Source organism: Eulemur rufifrons, chromosome 8, assembly GCF_041146395.1.
Source record: "Eulemur rufifrons isolate Redbay chromosome 8, OSU_ERuf_1, whole genome shotgun sequence".
Lineage (NCBI taxonomy): Eukaryota > Metazoa > Chordata > Mammalia > Primates > Lemuridae > Eulemur > Eulemur rufifrons.
Window position 1 is genome coordinate 48,028,387 of NC_090990.1, and position 26,449 is coordinate 48,054,835.

The following is a 26,449-nucleotide window of genomic DNA, read 5'->3' on the forward strand; positions in this document are numbered from 1 at the left end:
AGTCACAATAGGCACATGTTAAATTCTTAATAGCCACATGTAGTTAGCAGCTACTGTACTGGAATACAGATATAGACCATCTCCATCACTGCAGAAAGTTCTATTGTACAGCACACTGGTCTAGAGAAGAAAACTGACTACACAATTACATAAATGTGATAATTATTTTTACTGCTCATTTTGGCATTTAATCAAATATGACCTTGTAATCTTATTTAACATTCTCCTAATTAAATGGAAAACTCTTTGAGGCCAGATGACTACATTTTCTTTCATATGCTCCACTGTTCTTTACTATAGCATTAGCTCATTGGAAGCATTCAGTGAATATGAAATGTAATTTTCCATTTGCCATGGAAAACTTTTTCAAAGATGAGTTCTCAGGATTAGCTTGGAATTTGCAAATTGATACATAATAGATGTATATATTTTTTGGGTACGTGTGATAACTCGATACATTCATATGAATAAAGATCAAATCTGGGTAATTGGGATTTCCGTCACCTTAAATATCTTTATGCTAAGAAAATTCGAATTATTCTTTTCTAGCTATTTTTAAAATGTATAATAGAGTAACTGTATTCACCCTACTGGTCTGTCAAACACTAGGTTTTATTTCTTCTAACTGTATATTTGTACCCATTAGCTTAGAATTTTATATCCCATAGGGACCCAGGGATCCAAGGGGATGTCATGAATTTAACCCTGACTAACAGAAACATCTATCCCAAATACCTTTCTTCAGTGCCTGGGTGGTATGAAGTATTAATATGAGACATGTGTTCTCAGGCTTTGGCTACACATGGGAATCACTTAGCTTTGAAAAGTACTGAGGGCTACTCCAGAGATTCTAATTTAATTGGTCTGGGGTGTAGCCTGGGCATCGAGATTTTTAAAACCACCTCATATGATTCTAATGTAAAGCCAAAGTTGAGATCTGATTAGACCCTCAACCGTCACCTTAAATTCTGTTCATTTAATAGCTATAAATCAGTGTTATCATTACATTAAGTTTTACCTTCTATACTACTTAATAATACTTTTTTCCCCTCCTTATAGTTTCTTTTCTCAGTAATCACTATGGTCCTTCTGACGCTGATGACTGTCACACTGGATCCTCCTCAGAAATTACCGGATTTATTTTCTGTATTGGTGTGTTTTGTATCCTGCTTGAACTTCCTATTCTTCTTGGTATACTTCAATATTATAATCATGTGGGATTCTAAAAATGGAAGAAATCAGAAGAAAATCAACTAGCTGTATTTCTAAACAAATGTGAAAATGTGAACAGTGCTAAAAGGTTTTGTGAACTTTTTGCTGTGTATAAATGAAATTATCATTTTAAGAATCATGGAACTATAGGAAAGGAAATGGTGAAAAGTCATCGTTTTCCACACAAAATAAACATATGTCAGGACCAAAGACCAATGGAGGCTTGCTTTTATTTTCTGTCTATTGCCTGGCCAAAACATATTGTAGTTTTATTAATATTCACAGCTATTCAAGTGGGAAAAGAAGAGAAAAATGTCCTTAATCCCAGTGTTTACTTAGGAAATGGACAATATAAATTATGTCTTGAAAATTTTGAGAAAGGAAGATTTCTTAGTCAGGCACAGTGGCTCATGCCTGTAATCCCAGCACTCTGAGGCTGAGGGGGGAGGATCGCTTGAGCCTTGGAGTTTGAGACTAGCCTAGGTAACATAGTCAGACCCTATCTCTAAAAAACATTAAAAGCAAGACCTAATCTCAAAAGTGAAAAAAAAAGAAAGAAATATTTCTTGATTTTTGCTTTGTCTAAATCTACTTTATCAGACCATATAGTGAGCTTACTGGGAGAATTGAGCCCCTTCTTTTTATAGGAAATCACGAATTTTGGTATTCAAATTTAGTTTTCCTTACATTTTAGAATGCAAGTAAAGAAGTTTATAAATTATTTTTCAGTGAATTAGATTTGTGATAATCTTTTTAATTACTGAGAAGGCAATTTAAACTGTTTGAAGTTTGAACATGCCTTATTACATGTGCAAATTTGAATTTTTTTTAACAAGGCAAAAAGATTAAACCATGTTCTTATTTATTTCCAAGAATGCAGATTTACTTGAATCCAATTAAAAAATGAATTTTCCTAACTAAGGGGGAAAAAATAACTTTCTTGAATTTAAATCTAAGTTTTAAATCTTAAGTGGTCTGAGTGAAGTCTTTTTAATTATTCATGATCACTAGTTCTAAACTTCTAGAATCATTGTTTCAAGGTAACTGCATTATATGGGATTCTATCATTCTTTCTTGTGACATGGTTCAAGGTTACCACTGCCAAAGCATTGGTTCATGTCATGCTTCATGTTAACTTTATCTTGTTAATACTGTATCACTCTATATTGGCATAAGCCCATCTTTACTGTAGTATTCAACTGGTAGAAATAATGTATGATATCCATGTTGTAGTTTCTCATGTAAAGATATGTTTTCTTTAGTCTCTGTGATAAAAATAAAACAATCATTTTACCATCAACCTAGTTTTCAATGGATATATTTATTTCATAAGATAGCCACTAAGGCATATTAAATAGTGGTGTATTTTAAAACAGTGCAAATCAAACCACATACACACAAAGAAAATTTGGTTCTGGATATGGATAGTCACATGCTGATGCAAGAAGGTGTATGTCTGATAAAGGAAGTGGGTTTAGACAAAGCAAAAATCAAGAAGTATTTCTTTCTCAAAGCAAATGTGCATAAAGACTCAAAGGGCAGGTCAGCACAGAAAAGCAGCCTTGAATGGCTGCCGAATCAGCAGGAACATCGCTGTCCATGGTCACCATCTGTAATCACTGTGCCCAAATGTCAGCATCTTGGCTGGCTGGTGTAGCCTTCTTTTTAAAAAATTTTTTTTTGTAATAGTATACTTGCATTTAACACAGAATGTTGATTTAAATAAATGAAATTTTAAGTTATAACTTCTAAATAGTTGGAATAGAGAAACTTTATTATTTAAAAATAAAAGTTTTATATAAACATTAGTAAAATAGAATGCACCTATATTCAAGGTATCCTGTAGGTAAATTCTGTAAATATACGCACATTTTCAGATGATTTAATCATATTGAGTTACTTTTACAGAGACTTGTAGCAATTGTCTCATAAGTGTTTCTCGTATCTATTAAAAACCAGTTTAAGAATGTACTTTGAACTTAGAGGAATTAGGTTCCAAAATACCAAAAATATCCAGTAATGAATAAAGATCACAGAAGTAGCCAATTCCAAAGCATTTCTCTTAGCTAAATTCAGGATTATAGGGATGCTTTAATATAAAGATATTCAGGTTATGCAAAAATATTACAGATAGATTTTTCACTTTCTTCACTAATATACCTATCAAAAAATGAACCTTCTAAGTTATTTTCAAGTACATTTTAGATGGAAGAGGCATTTCTGAGAAATGCAGTTTTCTCAGTTGCCAATAAACTTAGGTTTGCTTCTTAAAATGAAGAGAATGGAGTGTATGTTCATGTATCATATAAGAGGCATACAGAAGTCATTTTCCCTTGAGGCCTTAGGGAGGGGAGAAAAATCCCCGATGTAGCATTCTGTCCAAATGATAAACCACAACTAAGTGAGTGAAACATTTACAAAAGTCAAGACAGCCAAAGGAGCCTCAATAGAAAGAAAGAGATGGATAGGATATAACTAAATAATGGTTCTAGTAACACAATGGTTTCAAGTCTCAATTGGTCTCTCTTCTGTTATGTTCATTGGAAGATCAGGGCCAAGTATATCCCCTCCCCCCACAATATAAACATTAGTTTTGTGTGTGGTTCTTTCTGCTTTGTCCTTCATGTGGCCTCCAAGGGTGATAAAGCGAGAGTCATCTGATCTACAATGAAGAGAACTGGGAAATGATTCTTAGCAGACCCAGCTGTTCTGAAAGGCAAAAGCTTAGTATATCAAGAGGTCAAACATACAGTAACTGGTTTAATAGCATTAAGTACATACCTACATAATTTGGATTACATATGAAACCAATCTACTCCTTAACCCTGTATTTCCTGACTAATGTCAGTTACTTTATAAAATGTTTTATATCCTAGGGTTAGTTTTCAATGCTAGAACAATCCCTTTTAGCATATCTTTGGTGCTATCCTATTATAAGGACTGTGTCATAAAGTATTCTTAACATTTAGCAGACAGATTATTTTTAAAAATCTTATTTAAATAGTACCAAGAAAATTATTAATGAAGGCAATCATGTTTAATGGTTAAGGGGGTTACTATTTAATAACTATGTCATTTATATTAATAGTTTTTTAAAAAAACACTTTCATTTTAAGAGGTGAATCTGAAATTTCTCTAATTGGGAAATAAGTCATTTCAACCTTAATTTGTTAAATTTTGTTTCATATTTTCACATAGTATTTTTATTTTCATGATATACTGAATCATATAATATTTTACACTAATTTTGTCAAAACTTACAGGAAAGTACCAAAGGTAAACATTTTTTCCTTATGGAATTGGTCAAGTATAGTATTTTTTATCGCGTTAATAACATACTCTGTGATTCTCCCCTCCCCTTTGTGAGTGACAACACAAACCAATGATGATACAAAATACCACTATGGAACAGAAATTTAGTGCTTCAGAATAATTTGGAAGGGATGGATCACCTACTGCCCCATAATAAAGGTCTTTTCTTCAAATGCAGTAGTCTTGTGTAGTTTACTTCAAAAAAACTTAATATTTAAATGTCTGTACTGAAAAATGCATTCCTATATTTTATAAAAGGTGTGAAATTTTAAAATTTAAAAAAATAAGCAGCTGGGGCTTTAAATGGGAAAACTGGTACTTAATTCCACTCACCATTACATTTAATCTGAATTTCAGGAAAATATATAGCTCTACCAAAGGTGCCATTTTCAGATATGCTTTATTAAGTCTATCCACAAATGATAAAAGTACACAGAAACGTATATGATACAGAATACAAGTCAAGATCCTCCTGTACATGTTGGCTTTATGTTAAAGGGTCAAGAAGAAATGTATTATTTACATTGAGATTATCTACTGGTGTGTGTAGAAAGTTTAAATTAGCTGCAAGAAATTTTATCTAGACACGCACCTGCCTAGTGCTATGCGCTGGTATTTACTGGGCAGATTAATTACAAATATTTCTCTGTTCCTTTAAATATGATCAGGCAGATGCAGAGGTTGCTGCTCGTAGTGAGTGCATTTCTTCTAAATGCCTGTGGGATATAAAAGGTGATTATTACATCATCAAGAATTAGTTTCCAAATTAACATGAATCTCATACATGACTTAAGAAATGATTTTAATACCCACTTACCATGTAATTCAGGACCTACTATAGTTAGATACTGGTAACTTCTCATTTGCTTATTTTTGAGTCTTCCAAGCAAGATTCACCTTCCCAAATAATTGTCAATATGACTGCTCTGACATAGCACTCCTCACCTTATGTGACCACGCTTAAGTGAGATACTTCTGAGAGAATTTTAAAACTCCAGTATGACCTACAGAAAATGCCAAATTTACATGCCTTTGTCTGTAAGCCTTAGGGGCCTTTCAGCAGGTGTCTCCTCCAACAGCTGCCCCAGGGGAAAAAAAAGACAGCATTTACTGTGACAGATTCTTCTTCAGTGTGTCCCTCTAGGGACTCCTAGTGGTGGTAAAAGCTCTTGTTCTTTTGGCCTTACGACCCTAGTTTGAGAAGAAGCCTTTGAAGAAAGCAGCCATTGGCAACTGATGGCAAACATTCCCATAGGGCATTCGGGAAATGACCTAATCATCCCATCCTGAGGTGATCTATGTCTGCTGTGAATTCCAATAACACTGCTTAGTCTTCATTTGGTACTTAGAGAGGAATGTTTATATCCTTCCGTCAGAAAGGGAAGGAAATTCTGTCAACTCTTCCTCTTTCTACACCCCATGGAAGTATGACAAATTCGGTCAAAGTCCAGAACATTCATTGGTCCACATTTTACTAGTAATTTACAGGTAAGTATTTTTACACAACTTTCTTCCCCACTGTGTAGATTCCCCATCACTGCCTACTCTCAAGTCCAATGGGACTTTTCTGTGCTTCCTAATTTCACGTAAGGAAAGCAACCCATTCTGTGGCTCTGACTGGCGACCAAGCTTGTAAAGGCACATCTGTGGTCTTCACAGCTTTAGAGGCACATAGACTTGGGAGTCTATTTCAAAGATCACCTTTCTCTTCAGGTTCAGGAAAGCACACATAGTTCAAGATTTAGATTCAGTGTGGGAGAGAAGAGGTTCCATTCGGCTTTAAGGCATAATTGGCCTTAGTTACCCTAAACTTCTAATAGAGGGCCTGCCATGTTGGAGGTTATCAGTTTCTCCACCAATCAAGTTGATACTTTGATCCTTACTGGATTCACTATCCTCGTTTGTACTTGCTATTGGCCAGAGCCTGGAAAGAAGATTCTGAACTTGTATCACTTATTATATTTGCCTTACATTGTTATTGTTTCATGTATATAAGCCTTATTAGGTTTCAATGGTTGTCATTATGTACAGTGCTTTGTTCATACTAAGCCTCATACTTTCGTTAACCAAATGAGTTAATCCACATTGTTACTAGATAAAGTATCGCAGTTATCCTTTGCTACTATTAGCCAAATCATGTTTTTTCTCTTCCCCTCTCTTGATGGTCTTAGCACTCTGCCTGTGGCCTCTGGGTTGCTGTCACCCTTACTTTCTCTCTTATTCTAACAATATTTCATAAAGGCTTCACTTTTTAAAAGCCCTGAGAATGAATTTGTATGGGACAGTCCTCTCCACCGAACATTTACAGGTCAAGAGGAATAATCACTGAAGTGTGAGGAAGGGCGGGAGCTGTTGTGCAGACAGGAAAGGCGGCCACAGTGGTATCAGGAGTATTGTGTGTCAGAGGTTTCTAGGGCATAGGACAAAATCAAGGAGTTCATATCCTCCCTTATTCATCCCAGTAGGGCAGCTATGACAAAGGCACAAAAGACAAGCAATGAGAGAACATGGAGGAGAGGGGTCTGGGAAGCCTAGTAGAAGGTGAGTTCTAAGGAGGTTTTGAAAGATGAGCAAAACTTTGACAATGATGGGGGATAAGGCATGCTAGGCAGAGGAGACAAGAACAAAGGTAAGGAAGAAAGGCACTTTCTGCGGAATGTGTCTGGGAAATGGCAAGTAATCTGGAGTGAATGAGGCACAACGGAGAAATTGGAAAGGTAAGCTGTGATCAGATCAGGGAAAGTCCAGAATGTCAGTTTAAATTTGGCTTTTATTGTGAATATGGTAGAGTGATCATTTCTAAAGCAAGGATTTGTCCAGTAGGAGGACGTGCTGCAGGGGCAAGGGACTAAAGGGCAGAGAGGTTGGTTACAATGGGGATAATGATAATTTGGAAGAGAGGTAATGAAGGAAGAAACTAGTCCAGTGGCATGGAAAGAACTAAGCATTTTCAGAAGTGGTATGATCTGCAAGCAGTTTGAATATGCAGACAAAAATAGAATTTTGAGCTTTTTAGCCTGATCAATGGAATGATATAATCCCTAGAAAGGGAGAAGGATGGACAATTTCAAAGGGGAAATGATGAAATCAGTATACTTGAGGGACATTGTATGGCAGCTGAAATTGTGGGTTTATAGCTCAGGAGAGAGGTCACAAATAAATTTGGGAACCATATAGACTAAGGTGAAAACTAAAGGGAATAAATGAGATCATGAACAAAATGCCCCACATGAGAAGAAAACACAGTCAAAACCAAAATCCAGGCCAGGTGTGGTAGTTCATGCCTATAATCTCAGGAGTTTGGGAGGCTGAAGCAGGAGGATCACTTGAGGCCAGGAGTTCAAGACCAGCCTGGGTAACATAGCTAGACCCTGTCTCTACAAAAAAATGAAAAAAATAAAAAAAATAAAAAATAAAAAATAAATTAGCCAGGGTGGTGGCATGCACTTATATGTCCTAGCTACTCAGGTACTCGGGAGGCTGAGGTGAGAGGATTGCTTAAGTACAGGAGTCTGAGTTTACAGTGAACTATGATTATGATGCCACTGTACTCCAACCTGGGTGACAGAGTGAGACCCTGTCTCTTAAAAAAAAAAAGGACATCCCCAAATTGTGATGATCTTTACTAGAATCCATGAACAGAAAGCTATTCTCAGTACTCTAAATTCCCCATAAGTTTATTAATGAGAATATCATGTACTAAGTGTGTATATTTATTTGCTTAAACAAATAACCAGTTATGATATTTTATAGGTGAGGAAACTCAGGCACAAGGTTAAGAATATGTATCTATGATCACCATCTAATATAATAGTTCTCTGTTGGGTTTTTATAAGTCAGAAATTTTATAAAATGTTTAATCTTATAATGAATGAATATAGGTATATGCGTATATATATATAATATACTTAATATTAGTAGGATATAAAATCCTAGGCCAGTAGTGAAACCTGACATTCATAGATTATTACTGTGCAGTGGTCAAGAGGATATGTTCTGGTACCAGACTACTTAGCTTAGTATCCTGGCTGTGTCTCTTAGGTAATTCTGGGACAGGTAATTAGCCTTTTTGTGCCTCAGTTTCCTCACCTATAAAATAAAGATAATAACTGTATCAACCTCACAAGTTGTTGTGAAGATTAAATGGGATATGTACAAAGCACTTAAAACACTGACACACAGAAAGTGCTCAATGTTAGCTGTTATTGTAAGCTATTATTTATTGTGTACAACAGAATGAACATTTTAAGGAATGAAAGTGACACAATTTTCTATATAAGATCCTTACAATATTTTAAGAACAGGTTGTTTCTTGAGATAACATTTCCAAAAAAAAGTATTTTGGGGATAAAAATACAATTATTTTATTTTGCTTTAATTTTTTTCCCCTAAGAGACAGCAGGCAACACCTAGTTAGCTTCTAAGAATCTTAATTAATATTGATGCCACAAAGTCTGGGATGATGCCAGTTCTTAATGTGAACGTTCAGTTACAGGTACACCAAACACTCATACCACTTCATGACTCATATTGCTTCTAGCATATATGTTATTATATAATAAGCTATTTATAAATGTAATTTTTACTTATATTGCAGAATCAGTAGGAATTGTTTTGAATGCATAACTAATCTATAATTATTTCCTTAATTTAGCACATTTCAAAATTTAACGGATTTGTTGTATCTTGTTCAGTCAGATGTGTCTTATAGAAATTATAACCTACCTGTTGGTATCTATTTAGCTATTTATACAATAGGTGCTCAATAAAGGGCCTTCTTTACACTCAGTTAAAAATGTGCCCTCTCTGACTTTTAAAGCTAGCCTAGTCAGCTTGACAGTGTTCCTTTTTAATCACCCTCTAACTCACAGATCTTGTGCCCTCCTATTGTTTATAAGAAGAGATGAAATATAATTTCAATTAAAGCTCCAAAGCTCATGCCCCTATTTCCTTACTGAAAGCACCAAATCTGATAATGTAAGTAAAATGTTTCTATCTGAACAAAACACAGTGAAATTTAACAAGGTTAAACTGAATTAGAAAGGTAAAACAGTACCTCAGTTTAAAATGGCTTTAAGGAATTCATAGCTGTCAAGACGACACTCTGTATGAAAGAAGAAAGATTTTTTTTTCAGAAAATAGTTCAAAGAAACTTGTCACAGTATATGATACAGAATAAATGCTGAATCAAAGTGAAATTAAAATAACTTAAAGTTTTATTTTACATTATATTAATAAATAGCGGTTTGGGGGCTACAAGTTCTCACTTCAATATACTACTGGTTAGCCTGATTCCATTTCAGAATGTACATTTTAAAATTTGTTATGAAAACTGCCAAGACATTTATTAGTCTAATGCATGCATAATACCATTGTTAGTATACTTTTTACAGTTTATTATAATTACTTGTCATTTATGCTAGATTCTGTACTCCTGAGGGCAGGACTATGTCTGCCTTGATATCAGAGTATCTGCAATGCTAGAACAATGCCTGGCTCATAATAGGCATTCAGTAAACATTAATGAGGTGAGTAAGGAGATAGCAATTTATAAGTTTTTGAAAATATTTAAGAATTCTTAGAGTGGCCATTTGTTGTCATTAATTCACACATCCATTGCACCGTATTGTGGTCCTTCTTTCCAGGTTCTGTACTAGGCTCTGGGGCTTCAGTACAGGGATAAGACTTGTTTGTTTGCTAAAGAGGGGCCCAGAAAGAGTCCTGTAACCAGACAGTTACAATGCACTACAACATTATACATTTATAAAAATTCAGACAAGTGTTGTGGCAGCCTAGAAGATGAGCAATTTAGCTTTACCTAGGAGAGCTGGGGAGAGCTTCAGAGGATGTGACATCTGAGACAGACCTTAAAAGATGAGCAGTAGTTTGCTAGACAGAGAAGGAAGAAAGAGCAATCTAGGTAGAGGGAAAAGCAGCAGAGAGGCCTGGAGTCCTGAAAGAGAGATTCCAGAGGGCTAAAGCATATGGTGTGAATAGTATGAATAAAAATGACCATCTTCCTCCTATCTGAGGTATGAGCTCGAGGAGAAATCACTTAATATTTAATAATTACTCAAGTCCTGCTTTTAACTGTGTAAGTAGTTATATAACACTATAAACATCTGCTCTATTATATATATGTTTAAAATATATAAACCACTTACTTAGAGAATTTATTCAACTCTTTTTTGTGGGGCTTTTTTGACTAAGAGTTAAAATGGAAAAAAAGTTCACCTGTCAGGTGACATAAAGCCAATTTCTACTAAATGTGCCAGAATAATTTTTCTCCATCTCAAGAACAGTTGGTCTTCAGTCTATTCATTACTGTCTTTTTATAGTATTTTTATTTAATAAAACCTATTAAGACTACCATACAAATCTCTTTACTTATGCTTTTATCTTTTAACTGATCAATTTTTATATTGCTGACATCCCTTCTTCACCATTTGCTCATTTAAAAATTCATAGTATGTGAGATATGTCTCTGGGGAAAATGTCTATAAAATTTGTTACAGCTGGCAAATGTGTATGAGTCAGTGATAGCACATGACTAAATGCTTCACAGAAAATAAAATTTGTTTCTGTAGTAAGCAGAACTGTTTAAATGTTATTTATTTTTATGTTTCAAAGAAAATATATTGTGAAGTGTTGCATTGATTTAATACGCAACAATGTCTGTGTACACGCTGTAGAAGGAAAATTTATGAAACCTTTGCACAACTCCTTTAATTGAATTTTCCAAATCTCTCACCACACACAAATAATCAATATCTTCTGCAGAGAAAACCAGTCAGAATTATTACAGTCTTTCTTTTCAATTTTGTTGTCATCAGCACATACAGAGCACCTGGATATTTGTAATGTCTGATAGCAAGTTATTTACACCTCTTAAGCACATAATTGCTATTAAGTGAGTCCAAATCTATAGTTTAAAATTTTTTTTTACTGATTTTATTTAAAAGAAAAATTATCATACTTCTAGTAAAGTATTAAAAAATTTAAATCATGGAAGAAATTATTAAAAAGGCTGTGAAAAGTAACAGTTTGCTTTTACTTAAATCCTAGACAAATCTCAAGGAAGCATTTTTAGCAGTTGAAATGAATCCCCAAAACAGTGATGAATAGTGTAAAACAAGAGCATTAACATTATTAATGGGAAAGGTATGACCCACGTACCGCATACATGACAGCTGAATCCTTATAAAGAGCTGAGGACTACAGTTGTACATTAATGTATATTTGTGCTACCAAAATTAATAGCTCCATTTTTTATCTCCAGATAAACCTAGAATGTTAAAGCATAAGGGGGAATTTTTGTTGTTTCTCCTAAAACTCATCATGTCTAAAATTCAAACCTCAGTGCTTTTTAAAATTGACGTAATCTGTTTGAAAAAAGATATTGTTTAATGTTAAGATAAAATAGAAAAAACTAAAAGGTTAGTAATCTGGGAGTAAAATTATTTAGCTGATACGATGAATACTTTTTCAGGCCTGAGTGGGGGAAAGAACAACATATTTTTATGTTTAAAAATACTTCAGTGGGTGGTTAGAATGAAAAGGCAGTGTCAAACTATTTTATAGTCTTAGAACAGAGGGAGTTTAAAATTTGTCCTGTAGTCTAAGAATTTGATAACTTTAAAATCCTATAACCAAGATGAATTTTACAATGAAAGAACATACTAAGTTAGTTAAAGAAAACAGGAACAATATAGTGTATGCTTTTTTTAAAGAACAGAGCTAGAAATTCTGAAATATTTTCTATTATAAACAGCTGAAACAACTTTTTTGAACAATGTAAAGTTCAGATGGTTACATTTCATTTAAAATATGCATACTGCAACCTACACAATTATTTTCAAAACAGATAAAATATGTTTTGGACTGAAGCTAAATGTCTAGATTTTGTATCTTGGCAATTGCTCTACAATTTGCTTACATTCTTTTCAAAAACATTTTGTTTATTGGAAGTACTAGTCATAGACAAACAATGGTGGTATTTTTTAATATCTCCAGAAAAAATGAAAACACTAAGTACTGTATAATGCCATCTATTGACTAAGGAATATCTGTATCGAGTTGTTTTAAGTAGAGGTTGACTATGTAAAGTAAATAAATTTCATGCTTTACCATGTGATGATAATGTGACATTCCATCTGTATCAACTCATTGAATGGTCATAAGTTTTAAATCTTCACCATAACAAATTTAAAATAATTATGAAAATTCACATCCAAATCTAACAGAAAAAGAAGCTTTCATTTCACTATTTTCCTACTGGTCATAAAGCCAGTATTATTGAGGAAAACGAGGTTAAGCTTATTTCCTAAGTAACTGAAGAAAGAAGTTCCTTTGTCTAAAAAATTTGTATTTAGCAGGTGAGATCCTCTTTTATTCATACACTCCATCAAGGCATTCCCTGATTTACAAGGTCCAGCTCTTTTGAAAACTATAAAAATCTCAGTGTGCCTTTTCATGTTATTGTGTGTGTTTTAAATTTCTCTTGAATAAGTAATATGAAGCCTTAAGAATGTATGTCAGATGTCTATTTATTTAAAACACTTGTTATTGTTGTTTTTAAAAATACACTCTTCTTCCTATAGTAAAGACCGTGACTGAAGTTAAATGGAACTGCCATTGAAATGAAAAAATAAATAGAACTAAGAGACTAATTTGAAGGGGCAATGACAGCATAAATGTTGGAATTCTCCTGGTATTGTCTATTTAAACTCTTCTATGGAAAAAAAAAAAAATTTTTTTTTTTGAGACAGAGTCTCACTCTGTTGCCTAGGCTAGAGTGCCATGGTGTCAGCCTAGCTCACAGCAACCTCAAACTCCTGGGCTCAAGCAATCGTACTGCCTTAGCCTCCTGAGTGGCTGGGACTACAGGTATGTGCCACCATGCCTGGCTAACTTTTTCTATATATTTTTAGTTGTCTGGCTAATTTCTTTCTATTTTTTAGTAGAGATGGGGGTCTCGCTCTTGCTCAGGGTGGTCTCGAACTCCTGACCTTGAGTGATCCTCCTGCCTCGACTCCCAGAGTGCTAGGATTACAGGCGTGAGGATCGCTCAAGGTCAGGAGTTCGAGACCAGCCTCAGCAAGAGCGAGACCCCCATCTCTACTAAAAATAGAAAGAAATTAGCTAGGCGTGGTGGTGCACCCCTATAGTCCCAGCAACTCAGGAGGCTGAGGCAGGAGGATCGCTTGAGCCCAGGAATTTGAGGTTGTAGTGAGTTAGGCTGACACCATGGCACTCTAGCCCAGGCAACAGAGTCAGACTCTTGTCTCAAAAAAAAAAAAAAAAAAAAAAAAGGATCTGAAAGACATTTTTTTGATCGTGAAACAAGTAATTGGCTTATTCTCATTTTATTCTCGTTTTCATAAGTACCTAAATGAAACTAATCCTATACATATTATATTAAGGATGATTTTCATTTTACATAATTTCTTTGCTTTTTTTTAGTTCTTTCTTTCTTTTCTTTTTTTAAATAAACACTTCTGTCAAGGGCTGACTTTCAATAGATATTTTATGTAATTTCTAATATTATGAAGATTCCTAAAACATTTTTAAATTTAAACAATTTTGGGTAATAGCATAGTAAAAGAAAAAGGCAAAGTAGAAATTTCTATAAAAAGCTGAAGGCCAGATCTCAAAATAAGAAACATAAAAAACAAATTAATTTGAGATGTCAAAAAACTTAGCAAAATTCTCTTAAAGGGGTGAAAGTTGTTAGCTTAGTAAAAAAAAAACTTATTTTCATTTAAATCTCAACAAATAAAATGAATAATTAGAATTTTTTTTTTTTTTTTTTAAGAGATGAGGTCTTATTTTCTTGCTCAGGCTGGAGTATAATGGCACGATCATAGTTCTCTGCAGCTTTGAACTCCTGGGCTCAAGCGATCCTCCTGCCTCAGCTTCCAGAGTGATTGGGTCTGTAAGTGTGCACCACTGCACCTGGCTGATTTTTTTAATTATTTTTTCTTAGAGATGGGGTCTTGAATTCCTGGCCTCCAGAGTTCCTCTCATCTCAGCCTTTGGAGTTGCTTGGATTATAGGCATGAGCCACTGTGCCCAGCTATTATTAAAGATTTTAAAACATAATTTAGTAGGCCGGGCACGGTGGCTCACACCTGTAATCCTAGCACTCTGGGAGGCCGAGGCAGGAGGATCACTCAAGGTCAGGAGTTCGAGACCAGCCTGAGCAAGAGTGAGACCCTGTCTCTACTAAAAATAGAAAGAAATTATATGGACAACTAAAAAATATATATATATAGAAAAAATTAGCCAGGCATGGTGGCGCATGCCTGTAGTCCCAGCTACTCTGGAGGCTGACGCAGGAGGATCGCTTGTGCCCAGGAGTTTGAGGTTGCTGTGAGCTAGGCTGACACCACGGCACTCTAGCTTGGGCAACAGAGTAAGACTCTGTCTCAAAAAAAAAACAAAACCCAAACATAATTTAGTAATACAATCTCCTCTGTGCATGAACAAAACTAAGTCCTTTGGGAAAATCTGGTAATGAGCAAGTCTTAATGCCTAAAATAATAGAAAATAGTTTTAAGGCTGATCATGCAAAAACACACAAAGAATTGATTGATATGTATTGGCTAACTGAAATGAGATGACAAAAAGTATCCCCTAGAAGGAAAAATTTTAATGAAGTATTAATATTTTTGGAAAATTTCTTTTTTACATTATTAGCTATGACAATTCACTAACTTGTTCTAGAATTTTTCCCCTTCATTTCTCAAAGCTGTTTGCAAAAGCCAACTATCTGAAGCCTGATTCTAATTAGTTCTATGAAATTACAGATTTTTTTAAAATCACACTATTGGCACAGAATATAAAGAAGAAAGATTTTTTTATAGCTGTGAAATAATAAATATTTCAATTTCCCATTATGATCCTTTAAAATTTGTCAAGTTAGGAGAGACTGAAATCACTGAAACTCAGTTACACATTCTAATCAAATTATACAACTAAAGCAAGACAGTAGAGATCCCAAGCCATGTTCTTAAATTCTTTGGATCACAGAAGTCAGCTGTTCAAGTCAAAGGCTCAGGAAGCCTACTCAACTCCCTTCCCACATGAGCTTTGGAAGAGTCTTGTGATGGCTGCTGCCCTGCCATTATTAACCCTGGGATCTGATTTGCTGGGAATCCTAGCACTTTTCATTGCAAACTTACTCCTGGCTTATTTAAAGTCCTAAACCTTAACATACTAATACTAGATTGTCGAAGCAGTTTCAGTTATGTGTCAAGTTTGAATCTGAAAGTTGGGATGACCAGATGATTTCATTTGTTTTAGGAAAAACCAACATGGAATCATGAAAAGACCATGGTTTTTGAGATCAGATTGGTCTTTAGTCGCAATCCCTGCTCTGTCACTTAAGTAGCAGTGTCTTTGGGCAAGTTACTTAATATTTTTTGTGTCTTTGTTCCTTGTCTGTGATGACAATGATAATACAGTATAGCTATCTTGCAGTGTTGCTGTAAAGATCTGTTGATCCTAGTATTAAAAATATAGTAATTATTGGTAGTCATTGGCACTGAAAAATGGTAGACTGAAACATGGCTATTCATTTCAAGGCCTAATATTACTTGCAAAGATTGCTAAATGGCATCCATATCGGTACTATTAAAATGATCACTTTTATGTTGGTCTAAAGGTTTTAATATTGTATAGTTCATGATTAATTTGCTTATTGAGGTGTAGCTGTGTATTTCCTATGGGAATTTAAAAACTGCTAATTTAGTTTCCCATGCTATGAAATGCCCAAAGGCATAGGAGTTCATAGTAGATCAAACATCATTAATGATTTGAAAGATTCCAGATTACTGGTTACAAAATAACTTTCAGTGCTTTGTGTATCCTTCTAATGCACCACTGAAAACTGCAGTGTATCAGTGCGTTGTTGCCCCTATTTTTCTGTTTTCTTAAAAGGAAATTTTAATGAAAAGACAAAATTAAATCTTACACTGAAAATTGTATTTCAAAGGATATTTAAAAAGTTCAATCATCAGAGAGAAGTTGATTTCATCAGATATTACCTTCTGCTAAAGCAATATAAGGCTTTTCAAATGAGATTCATGGTCTTTCAAAAGAACACATTAAAAAGAACCCATGATGATTGGTTTTAAGTGTGAAATGAGGTGAAAGTATCTCTTTATGTAATAAACTAAAACACAATTCTTTACCTCTGTGAAGAAGTCCTGAACTCTTCTTTTCAAACAGTTTTTGTTTTGTTACTTTTGTCACTAAAAGAAAAAAATTCCGTATTAAGAATTAACATGGAATATGAATAATTTCTCATTACTTGTAAGAAAAAACTTTACGGCAAAAATAATTCAAAGTAATACATATTTATAGGTATCAAGTATAAAATACAATACTTTATTATATCTTATTTTTAAAATGAGCATTACATTAAAAAAGCCTACTACCAGTTTCCAAAATACATTCTTTTCCTTCACATTCAAGAGAATCCCCAAAATAACATACCATGGTAAAAGATATGTGGCTTCTTATTTAAAGAAGGCAATAGCATTTTTATCACATGTCCAGTAGTGGTATATATAAAGATGTCTATCAAATTTAAATGAGAAAAATTATAGTTTATCTTTAAAATTACTGTCATTGAAAACTCATAAATTCTTCTTACTCAGTTCTTTGGTTTTCTGTATTTCTCTTTTCAAGAAACATGATGTATAGGAGATACCAATGAGATTTTCAAGCTCTCTACTGCCCTCCAAAGCCTAAAAGAAAGCCATTTTAAATGAGTTAAGTAAATTCTCTACACATATAAGACTATTGACAAATCCAGAGAAAATGCAGTATACATTGTTTTCTTCATTTGAAAAATTTACTCTATGTTAGGAAATTTAACTTTTTCTGGTAGGTCAACTATCATAAGCCCTAAAATGCCTGAATAAAAACAATTTATTATTAACCAACTAGAGTAAACATAATCTACAAATTTACTTAAATGTAAAAAAGTCAGATATTACTAAAATATTAAAGTAATGTTCTTATAAGAAAAAAATTCCCATGAAAAGTAAATTAAACATATTCCTTATAAATGCTTTCCTGGATTAGATTCTCTAATCGGAGGCGTTTTTCCTATTATCCTTTTCAAATGAGGTAGTAGAAGTATGAAAAACTATGTGAAAAGAAGACAAACCTGTATACTGCTTAAATTTTGCATTATCTCCATGATTTCTTCCGATGATTTCTCAACTTTAGATAGCAACATCATGAATCTAGGAATGAAGAAAAAAATATTTACCAAGAGTATTTAAACACAGCAAGTCATTTTCAGAGCTTTAATTCTTTTTAAAATAACTTAGATTCAGTTTTCTAATCCTTTCTTTACATTTTTCAAAATGGTAAAAGATATAAATGCCCCTCCTTCATTCTTTCATTCCTTTATAAGCACAATATATATTATCAACTATTCTCTTTCAGAGTGTCACTTCCTCTCATTCTCACTCAACCACTCCTTTCTCCACAATGCCACCTTGAGAACATGAATACACCGCTGTTCTCTTCTTTACCTTGATCTGAGTCTATGAATCAGTATCATGCAGTGACTTTTTTAAATAAAAAGTAAGTTTTATTACTTTAATATACTTCAATATGAAAAAAGGTATGAGGGCAATCTTTTAAATTTGAAAGTAGACAAAGGAAAGGAAGAAAACTTCACTTGAAATTCTACCTTTGGAACGTATCTCCAGCTAGCATTTTGGAAAAATTCTTGTAGGTTTTTAAAAGCAATTTTATAACTTTATATCATGCTTTCTTTACTTAATATAACATCACACACATTTTGGAGGCCACACAGTCCATACATCTGTAATTTTAATGGCTGCAAAATACTCTATCTAGTAAACCTTCCAAAGATGGTTTAACCATTCCCTTATTGTTGTAATTTTAGTTTCTTTTCCAATTTTAAGATCCCACAGCTGTACATGATAATCTATATCAACAACAGTCTAAAAGAAATATAATGCAAGTCACATGTGTAATTTAAAATTTTCTACCAGCCACATTAAAAGGAGTAAAAAGAAACAGGTAAGCTTAATTTTAATAATATATTTTCTTTAACCCAATATATCTAAAGTATTACCACTGCAACATGTAATCAATATAAAAAATATTGAGATATTTTATACTCTTTTTCAAATCCCATGTGTGCTTTACAACACATCTCATTCCAGACTAGCCACATTTCAAGTGCTCATTAGCCACATGTTGGCTAGTGACTGTTTCAGATAGCACAAATCCATACTATCAATTTTATGAGAGAAACCAAAAATTCTATTTAAATGTTTTTCAAGATCACATCAGTGTTAAACATTAATTTCTGTGCTATTAAAAACAGGACAAATATGACAAAATGTTAAAATTTTCATACATAATATATATGTACAGTATGTTTCATCTAAGTAAAAATTATATCTAAGTATGCAAATAAGAAATAGAGACTTGACAGCATTATGCAAAAATCAAAAATTAAGAGAGGACAGTAGAATTATGGGTGATTTTTTTCTTTAAAAATTTACTTTATTATTGTGTATTTTCAATTAAAAGTCATCTGTCTGAGGCCCCAACTGCTTAACAGTGGAACCTCAGGATTGAGAGATGGTGACATAAAGGGATTCCTGCCCCTCCCATTGGGCTCCAAAAGCCTGCAGGAATAAAAGGATGTAAGTGACCCTCACCCAAGCTGGGACCCTCTACCTTCTACATGATGCCAAACCCTATTAAGTGCCATAGGGTGCAAGGTGGAGGCAAACAAGCTATTAATACTTTGCTGGGAGCGTCTTACCTTGCATCTTCCATTCCTTTCCTGGGAGGAATGGAGTACAAGAGTATTTCCAAACTGTCTTACATCTTAAAGAGCTGATAATACTCCCTTTGACCTTCAGGGAATTATGTGGGAAAGGCTGGGTCCCGTAGGGCTGCCATCTTGAATAATTCCAATGGGCATTTACATAGAATAAGATGTGAATGGTACCCCCAGGAGTTGTGCAGTGTAGTATCCCTAAAGGACCTACTAGCAGCTCTCCCAAATTAAGAAAGTTACGGAGGAGCTCAGCTAAGCAAAAGGTCTTTACAACCTTGGAGAGTTGTATGGACTAAGTATCAATTATCTGGGGAAGTTGTTTTCAAGACATCCTTGACATGCCTAAGCTGCTTTTTCAGGGACATTTTTTCTCCACTGCAGGATCAAGCAGACTAATGGACACACCATTGCTCTTGTCATTTTTAATTCCTTTCCTCTCCTCCTCTTCTATATTCTCCTTCCTAAAGGAAATCAACTCTTTCAGCCACCTTGATAGCAACTAAATTCCATGAATCGTTTTGTAACTGTCATACAACTGTTAAATCCTGAGAAATTCAGGAGGTGTGTTCTTTTCCACATCTTCTGATTCATTGGAGAAGCCTTTATAATCTTTGGAGATAAACTATTTGCTGAGCAGATTTTAGGGGAAATATGGCTGCCACTTTCTTCATTCTAGACAAAGTGGCCCTTCTTATAAACATACTTAATCCCACTTATGCTGGAAAGTAAATTTTCGCTGCTACTGAGAGCCTCTTTCTACATTTTCAATGCATGGTTCAAATTCTACTTTGCAGCCCTAAGACAGCACTATTATTTGCTTAGTCTTTAATATCATCTTGATGTTCCTTCACTAATTTATTTATATCTGAAAACCAATAACCTTTCATTTCTCTTAAGCTGCCTTCAGAATATATTTCTCAAGTTCATTATGGTATAAAATTTCAAAGTTTTTGTTGCTCTCCCTTTCAAGTTGGTCAGTAGAAGTATCATCAGTGGGTGCCATTCATATCTTACAGAATACAGTTCCTTTCTTAAACAGATTTGCCTCTGGCTAGACTAAATTGGATCAAATCCTTTATCTTATAATGGCCTTTTGAATCATCCAGATGTTGATGGGGCTACCGCATCTAGATTTAGAGTGACTACTACCAGTTTCATGGCATTCTTACAAGATTCGATCAAACCCTGTATTATGATCAAAGACTATTGTAGCACAACTTGAGAAATATGAAATCTTGGTCCTCATTGAATTAACATTCTCCTTGTTTATGGCTAGAGTAAAAATCTAGCAGCTTTGTTTTTTAGCATCTTAAGTTTTTCCATTAAGAAAGCCTTATGTCAAAAATTCAGGATTTTCAGTGCATTTTTCTAATTTGCTTAGAAGAGTCTCATTGTGAAACTGAGTTTTCTCATATTCCTCAAAGAGAAAGTCTTTATTACTCTGAAGACCAACTGAAATTAGATGCTGCAGCCAAATAAAATCTAGGGGAAGCATTGGATATATCCATTAATTATGCTTTTAATTCCCTCTATATTAATTTCTTCAGTCTCAAGAAAGTCATGTATAACTTGGCTATCAAAACTATCATTCTGCTCCAGTTCTAGGTTTTTCCTATCTTGACCACTTTCAATTATTTTCCATTCTTAGCTTCAAATTTAGTTTCATCATCTTCCCTTTCTCTATAAAGTTCCTCAGATATATTCTGAGGAGAGAACTAAAAGAACAAAGAGAAATGTCGTTACATTGGTGCTTCTAATTAAGATTTCTTGATGCAGGTTTTTAGCAAGCATTAACTCAGAGGCTGCTCAGAGCCATCCTTGATGTAGAAGAAAGGGAAGCAAAGGAGAAGAGTAGATGAAAAAGGAGCCCAGTGATTTTTCAGAGATTCTTAGCATGTAAGCCATGGTACCTACTGTACTAACAGCGTAGGAACTGTGGATATAGTAAAGAGGTGAAATCTTGAAAAGCCATGATAATGGCCTCTAATGATCCTGATTTCTCTCCTTTTTGTAACTTCCAATTGTTTGACATATGTTTTCCTCATTAGACTGTAAGTTCCATGAGGGCAGGCAAGTTCCATGAACACCAGTATCTTCTTTACTGTTACAACTCATGTTATCTAACATGGTGTCTGTAGTATGATAGGTACCCAATAAATACTTGATGGATCAATGAACTAAATAAAAAAGACCTGGTCCGGTAACTATCCATCCCTAAATTCAAATGAAATATGCACATCTTTTAGTTTTCTCTTTCTTTTACTTCTTTCCTATCACAGACTTCACGATTCATCAATTCATTTACATTGTTGAGAAAGTTAATTACCTCAGCCCCTTAACCTTCTGCCACATGTATGTTTTTCTGATGTGTAACCGTGAATTTCACTATCTGTCGTTTTTGCTCCTGGCTTAAGCTGTGAGTACTATAGAAAAAAATCTTACAGTAGTACTGATAGTCAATATTAGAAGTATGTGATTTTACTAAGCCCCCAATACTGTTTAACTCTCCTTTTACTTGTTAATTCAACAAATATTCTTTCTTTCACAAATTAGTTCTCAAAATCATGGTCTAACCCAATCTTTACTTCTTCCATATTGAAATTAAACTCTTATATTTAGATTTCTGCCTTGCCATTCTACTAATACATACTCTAAAAAACTCTTAATTCATTCCATTACTAAAAGCTGTTATCTGAGTAGCACTGTACGGCAGAAGGGCATGCTTGTAGCCCTAGCTTGGGCGAGGCAAAGGCATTATATGTAACCAGAATGTTTGTACCCCCGTCATATTCTGAAATAAAAACAAAAAATAAAACTGTTACCTGAAAGTTACTACCTCTAAGAAATTATACTTTCATAAACTCTCAAGTCTTGAGAGTTACATCTACACAACAGAGATGTGAAATCCTCAGATTTTTCTTTATCCTTACAATACTATGATTCATACAGAAAAAGGTAAATAGGTCACTCAATTACTTTGGATGATAGTTGGATTATGATAACAATGAATATACTGCTAACATTTTTGAGTGCTTTCTAAGTTCAAGGCACCATATTTGTTACTTTACAAGCTATATCATATTTAATTTTCAAAACTCTCTATAATAAGTATTATCTCCATTTTACAGATATGAAAACTGAAGCACAAAGAAATTATTTAATTATCCAGGGTTACATAACAAGGGGCAGAGTCACAACTTGGACCCAGGTGTTTCTGGCTCTATGTTCTTAATCATTACATTATATTTCCAAAAGTATAATTCGCTTATGACTGGCATCAGAATTTCTCAGTTAGATTGTTAAAATAGAAATTCCTAGGCTGTATCCAAGATCTACTAATCAAGAATGTCTCTAGATGGGAACTAGAAATATGCCTCTCCAGGTGATTCTTACGCATATCAGAATTAATTAAAAGCATTTTTCCTGAAGACTGGTCAAATAAAAATGCCCCCATGTTTAGGCCTAAAATTATTTTTAACTGTGATAAAATACATACTACAGAATTTGTCATTTTAAACTTTTTTTTTTTTCTTTTGAGACAGGGCTTCATTCTGTCACCCAGGTTAGAGTGTAGTGGCATGATCATAATTCACTGCAACCTTCAACTTCTAGGCTCAAGTGGTCCTCTTGCTGCAGCCTCCCGAGTAGCTAGGACTACAGGTACGTGCCACCACGCCTTGCTAAATTTCTTATAGAGACAAGGTCTCGCTATGTTGCCCAGGCTGGTCTCCAACTCTTGGCCTCAAGTAATCCTTCTGCCTTGGCCTCCCAAAGTGCTGGGATTATAGGCATGAGCTACTGCTGCACCCGACCCTCACTGTAAATGTTTTTAAGTGTACAATTCAGAGAAATTTATTACATTCACAATATTGCACAACCATGACTACTATCAATTTCCAAAAATTTGTATTCCTACAAGCAGAAGCTGTGTAACCAATAAGCAATAATTCCTCATGACCCCTGTCCCCAACCTCTAGTAACCTCTAATTTACTTTTTGTCTCTTTGATTTTGTCTATTTTAGATATTGCATACAATTGGAATCTTACAATATTTGTCCTTATGTGTCTGGCTTATTTCACTTAGCATAATGTTTTGAAGGTTCATCCACATTGTAGCATGTATCAGAACTTCATTCCTTTTTATAACTGAATAATCCATTGCATGTATATATACCACATTTTGGTTATCCATTCATCTGTTAATGAACATTTGGGTTGTTTCCATCTTTTGGCTATTGTGAATAATACTGGAATGAACACTGGTATACAAATATCTGTTGGAGTCATTGTTCTCAATGCTTTTGAGCATATATTTACAAATGGAATTGCTTGGTCACATGGTAATTCTATGTTTAACTTTTTGAGGAACTACCACAATGTTTTCCACAGGAGCTACAATGTATAATGGTTCCAATTTCTCCACATTTTTATTTACACTTGTTATTTTCCATTTTTTTGTTTGTTTGTTTAAAGAGCCATCCTAGTAGGTGTAAGGTAGTATTTCACTGTGCTTTTGATTTGCATTTATTTAATGACTAATGATGTTCAACATCTTTTCATGTTCTTATTGGCTATTTGTATAACTTCTTTGAAGGAATGCCTATTAAAGTCTTTGTCTATTTTTAAATTGGACTGTCTTTTTGTTGTTGAATTTTAGGAATTCTTCATTCTGGATATTAAATCCTTAAGAGATACATGATTTGAAAATATTTTCTCCCATTCTGTGGGTCGTCTTTTCACTTTTATTTTTATTTCAGAATATTAGGGGGGTATAAATGTTCAGGTTACATATATTGCCTTTGCACCACCCGAGTCAGAGCTGCAAGCCTGCTCATCCCCCAGACAGTGCGCACTGCACCCGTTAGGTGTGAACATACCCATCCCCACCTCCCCCACTCCTACTTTTCATTTTCTTGATGGTATACTTTGAAGCACAAAAGTTTTTAACTTTGATAAAATCCGTATTTATTTGTCTTTGTTTGTCTTTTAGTTTTATTATCTAAAACTCTACTGCCAAATTCAAGGTCATGAAGATTTGCCCCTATATTTCCTTCTATAAATGGTTTTAGTGCTTTAGTCCTTATATTTAGGTCATTTGATCTATTTTGAGCTAATTTTTCTACATGGTGTGAGGAAGGGTTCCAACTTCATTCTTTTGCATATGGAAATCTTGTTGTGTCAGCAACATTTGTTGAAAAGTCCATTCTTTCTCCATTAAATGGACTTGGCACCCTTGTCAAAATCAATTGGCCATAGATGCATGGGTTTATTTTTGGACTCTTAATTCTATTCCATTGGTCTATATGTCTATTTTTATGCCAGTATCAAACTGTTTTGATTACTATAGCTTTAGAGTAAGTTTTGAAATCAGGAAGTCCTCCAACTTTGTTCTTCTTTATCATGACTACTTTGCCTATTTGGGGTCTCTTGCAGTTCCATATGAATTTGAGGCTAGGCTTTTCCATTTCTGCAAAAAAAGCTGTTTAATCATTCTGCACAAAAATGATAGGGATGGCATTGAATCCACAGATTGCTTTGGGTAGTAATAATAACATCGTAATAACATTATATCTTCTTGTCCACGAATACAGGATATCTTTCCATTTATTTAGGTTTTCTTTAATTTCTTTCAGAAATTCTTTGTAGTTTTCAGTGTGTAAGTTTTTCACCTCTCTGGTTAAATTTATTCCTGGGCATTTTATCTTTTTAGATGCTACTATAAATGGATTGCTTTCTTAATTTCCTGTTCAAATTGTTCATTATAGGTATATAGAAAAACAACTGATTTTTGTGTGTTGATCTGATACCCTGTAACTTTGCTGAATTTGTTTATTAGCTCTAGTAGCTTCTTGCACATTCTTTGGGATTTTCTATAGATAGGATCGTGTCATTTGCAAAAAGATTTAAGTTTTACTTCTTCATTTCCAATTTAAGTGCCTTTTATTTCTTTTTCTTTTCTGATTGCTCTGGCTAGAATTTCTAGTACAATATTGAATACCAGTGGGGAAAGCAGGTGTCCTTGTTTTGTTTCCGATCTTTGGCTTTCAGTCTTTCATGTCAAAAATTTTAAGCAGTTGAAATAAGTCTCTTTTAAATATTGGTTTCCCTCTTAGAGTTTGCTCACCTACAGTAGTATATAGGCATAAAACTATATCTTCATCCTAATTTTTTGATAGACTTATCCCTAGAGACCATCACTTGAGGAGAAAATGATTCATAAGTCACTTTCTGTTGCATGACTGAATACTTAAAAGACAGTAAAGAGGCCGGGTGCGATGGCTCACGCCTGTAATCCTAGCATTCTGGGAGGCCAGGGCGGGAGGATCACTCAAGGTCAGGAGTTCAAGACCAGCCTGAGTAAGAGCGAGACCCCATCTTTACTAAAAAATAGAAAGAAATTATCTGGACAACTAAAAATATATAGAAAAAATTAGTCAGGCATGGTGGTGCATGCCTGTAGTCCCAGTTACTCAGAAGGTTGAGGCAGAAGGATTGCTTAAGCCCACGAGTTTGAGGTTGCTGAGAGCTAGGCTGATGTCACGGCACTTTAGCCAGGGGAAAAGAGTGAGAATCTGTCTCAAAAAAAAATAAAAATAAAAAAGACAGTAAAGAGAAACTGAGAATACTAACCAGTGGTTGTCACAATTACATTGTATACATAAAGCAAAACAAAACGATGACAAAAATAACCCAGTTCTGGCATAACTCATTTCTATTAAAAAGGTTTTGTTTTTTATTTTAGCACAGAAAATACACATCTAAAAAGGTTACTCTTCTGCCTATAAGAGAATAAACCAGTGATTAAAATTAAGTCCTATACAACAGGTGGGATCCTTGTGGTGATGGAACTGTTCTGTGTCTTGTAGTGGTGGATACAAAAACCTGCTTGTGATAAAATTGCACAGAACACACACACACACACGAGTATATGAAAAACACACACACATACACACACACACACACACACACACGAGTATATGTAAAACTGAGCAAATCTGAATACAATCAGTAGATTGCGTCAATGTCAGGAAATTGGGAAAAAGGTATACATTCTCTATTTTATCTCTTGCCATGGCAAGTGAA

The 26,449-nt window shown here is 34.3% G+C and overlaps 2 protein-coding genes across 5 annotated transcripts in view; one reads left to right on the forward strand and one right to left on the reverse strand.

Moving 5' to 3' along the window:
* ALG6 (ALG6 alpha-1,3-glucosyltransferase) overlaps positions 1 to 1,446 on the forward strand; it is a 40,571-nt gene extending 39,125 nt beyond the window's left edge. The window contains exon 14 of the mRNA XM_069478020.1: positions 1,060 to 1,446. Within this exon, the coding sequence (XP_069334121.1) occupies positions 1,060 to 1,257 (198 nt within the window). The 3' untranslated portion in view covers positions 1,258 to 1,446. The remainder of the gene's footprint in view (positions 1 to 1,059) is intronic.
* Positions 1,447 to 4,905: 3,459 nt separating this feature from the next.
* Positions 4,906 to 26,449, reverse strand: part of ITGB3BP (integrin subunit beta 3 binding protein) — an 81,790-nt gene continuing 60,246 nt past the window's right edge. For 2 of the 4 annotated variants that reach the window (XM_069478024.1, XM_069478022.1), the window contains 6 exons: positions 17,702 to 17,780; positions 17,183 to 17,276; positions 16,719 to 16,778; positions 12,407 to 12,411; positions 9,581 to 9,626; positions 4,906 to 5,240 (listed from right to left, as the gene is read on the reverse strand). In XM_069478024.1, the coding sequence (XP_069334125.1) occupies positions 9,582 to 9,626; positions 12,407 to 12,411; positions 16,719 to 16,778; positions 17,183 to 17,276; positions 17,702 to 17,780 (283 nt within the window). In that variant the 3' untranslated portion in view covers positions 4,906 to 5,240; position 9,581. Of the gene's footprint in view, positions 5,241 to 9,580; positions 9,629 to 10,342; positions 10,391 to 11,554; positions 11,907 to 12,406; positions 12,412 to 16,718; positions 16,779 to 17,182; positions 17,277 to 17,701; positions 17,781 to 26,449 lie in introns of those variants that run through there. The other 2 variants (XM_069478021.1, XM_069478023.1) reach the window with 2 other exon arrangements.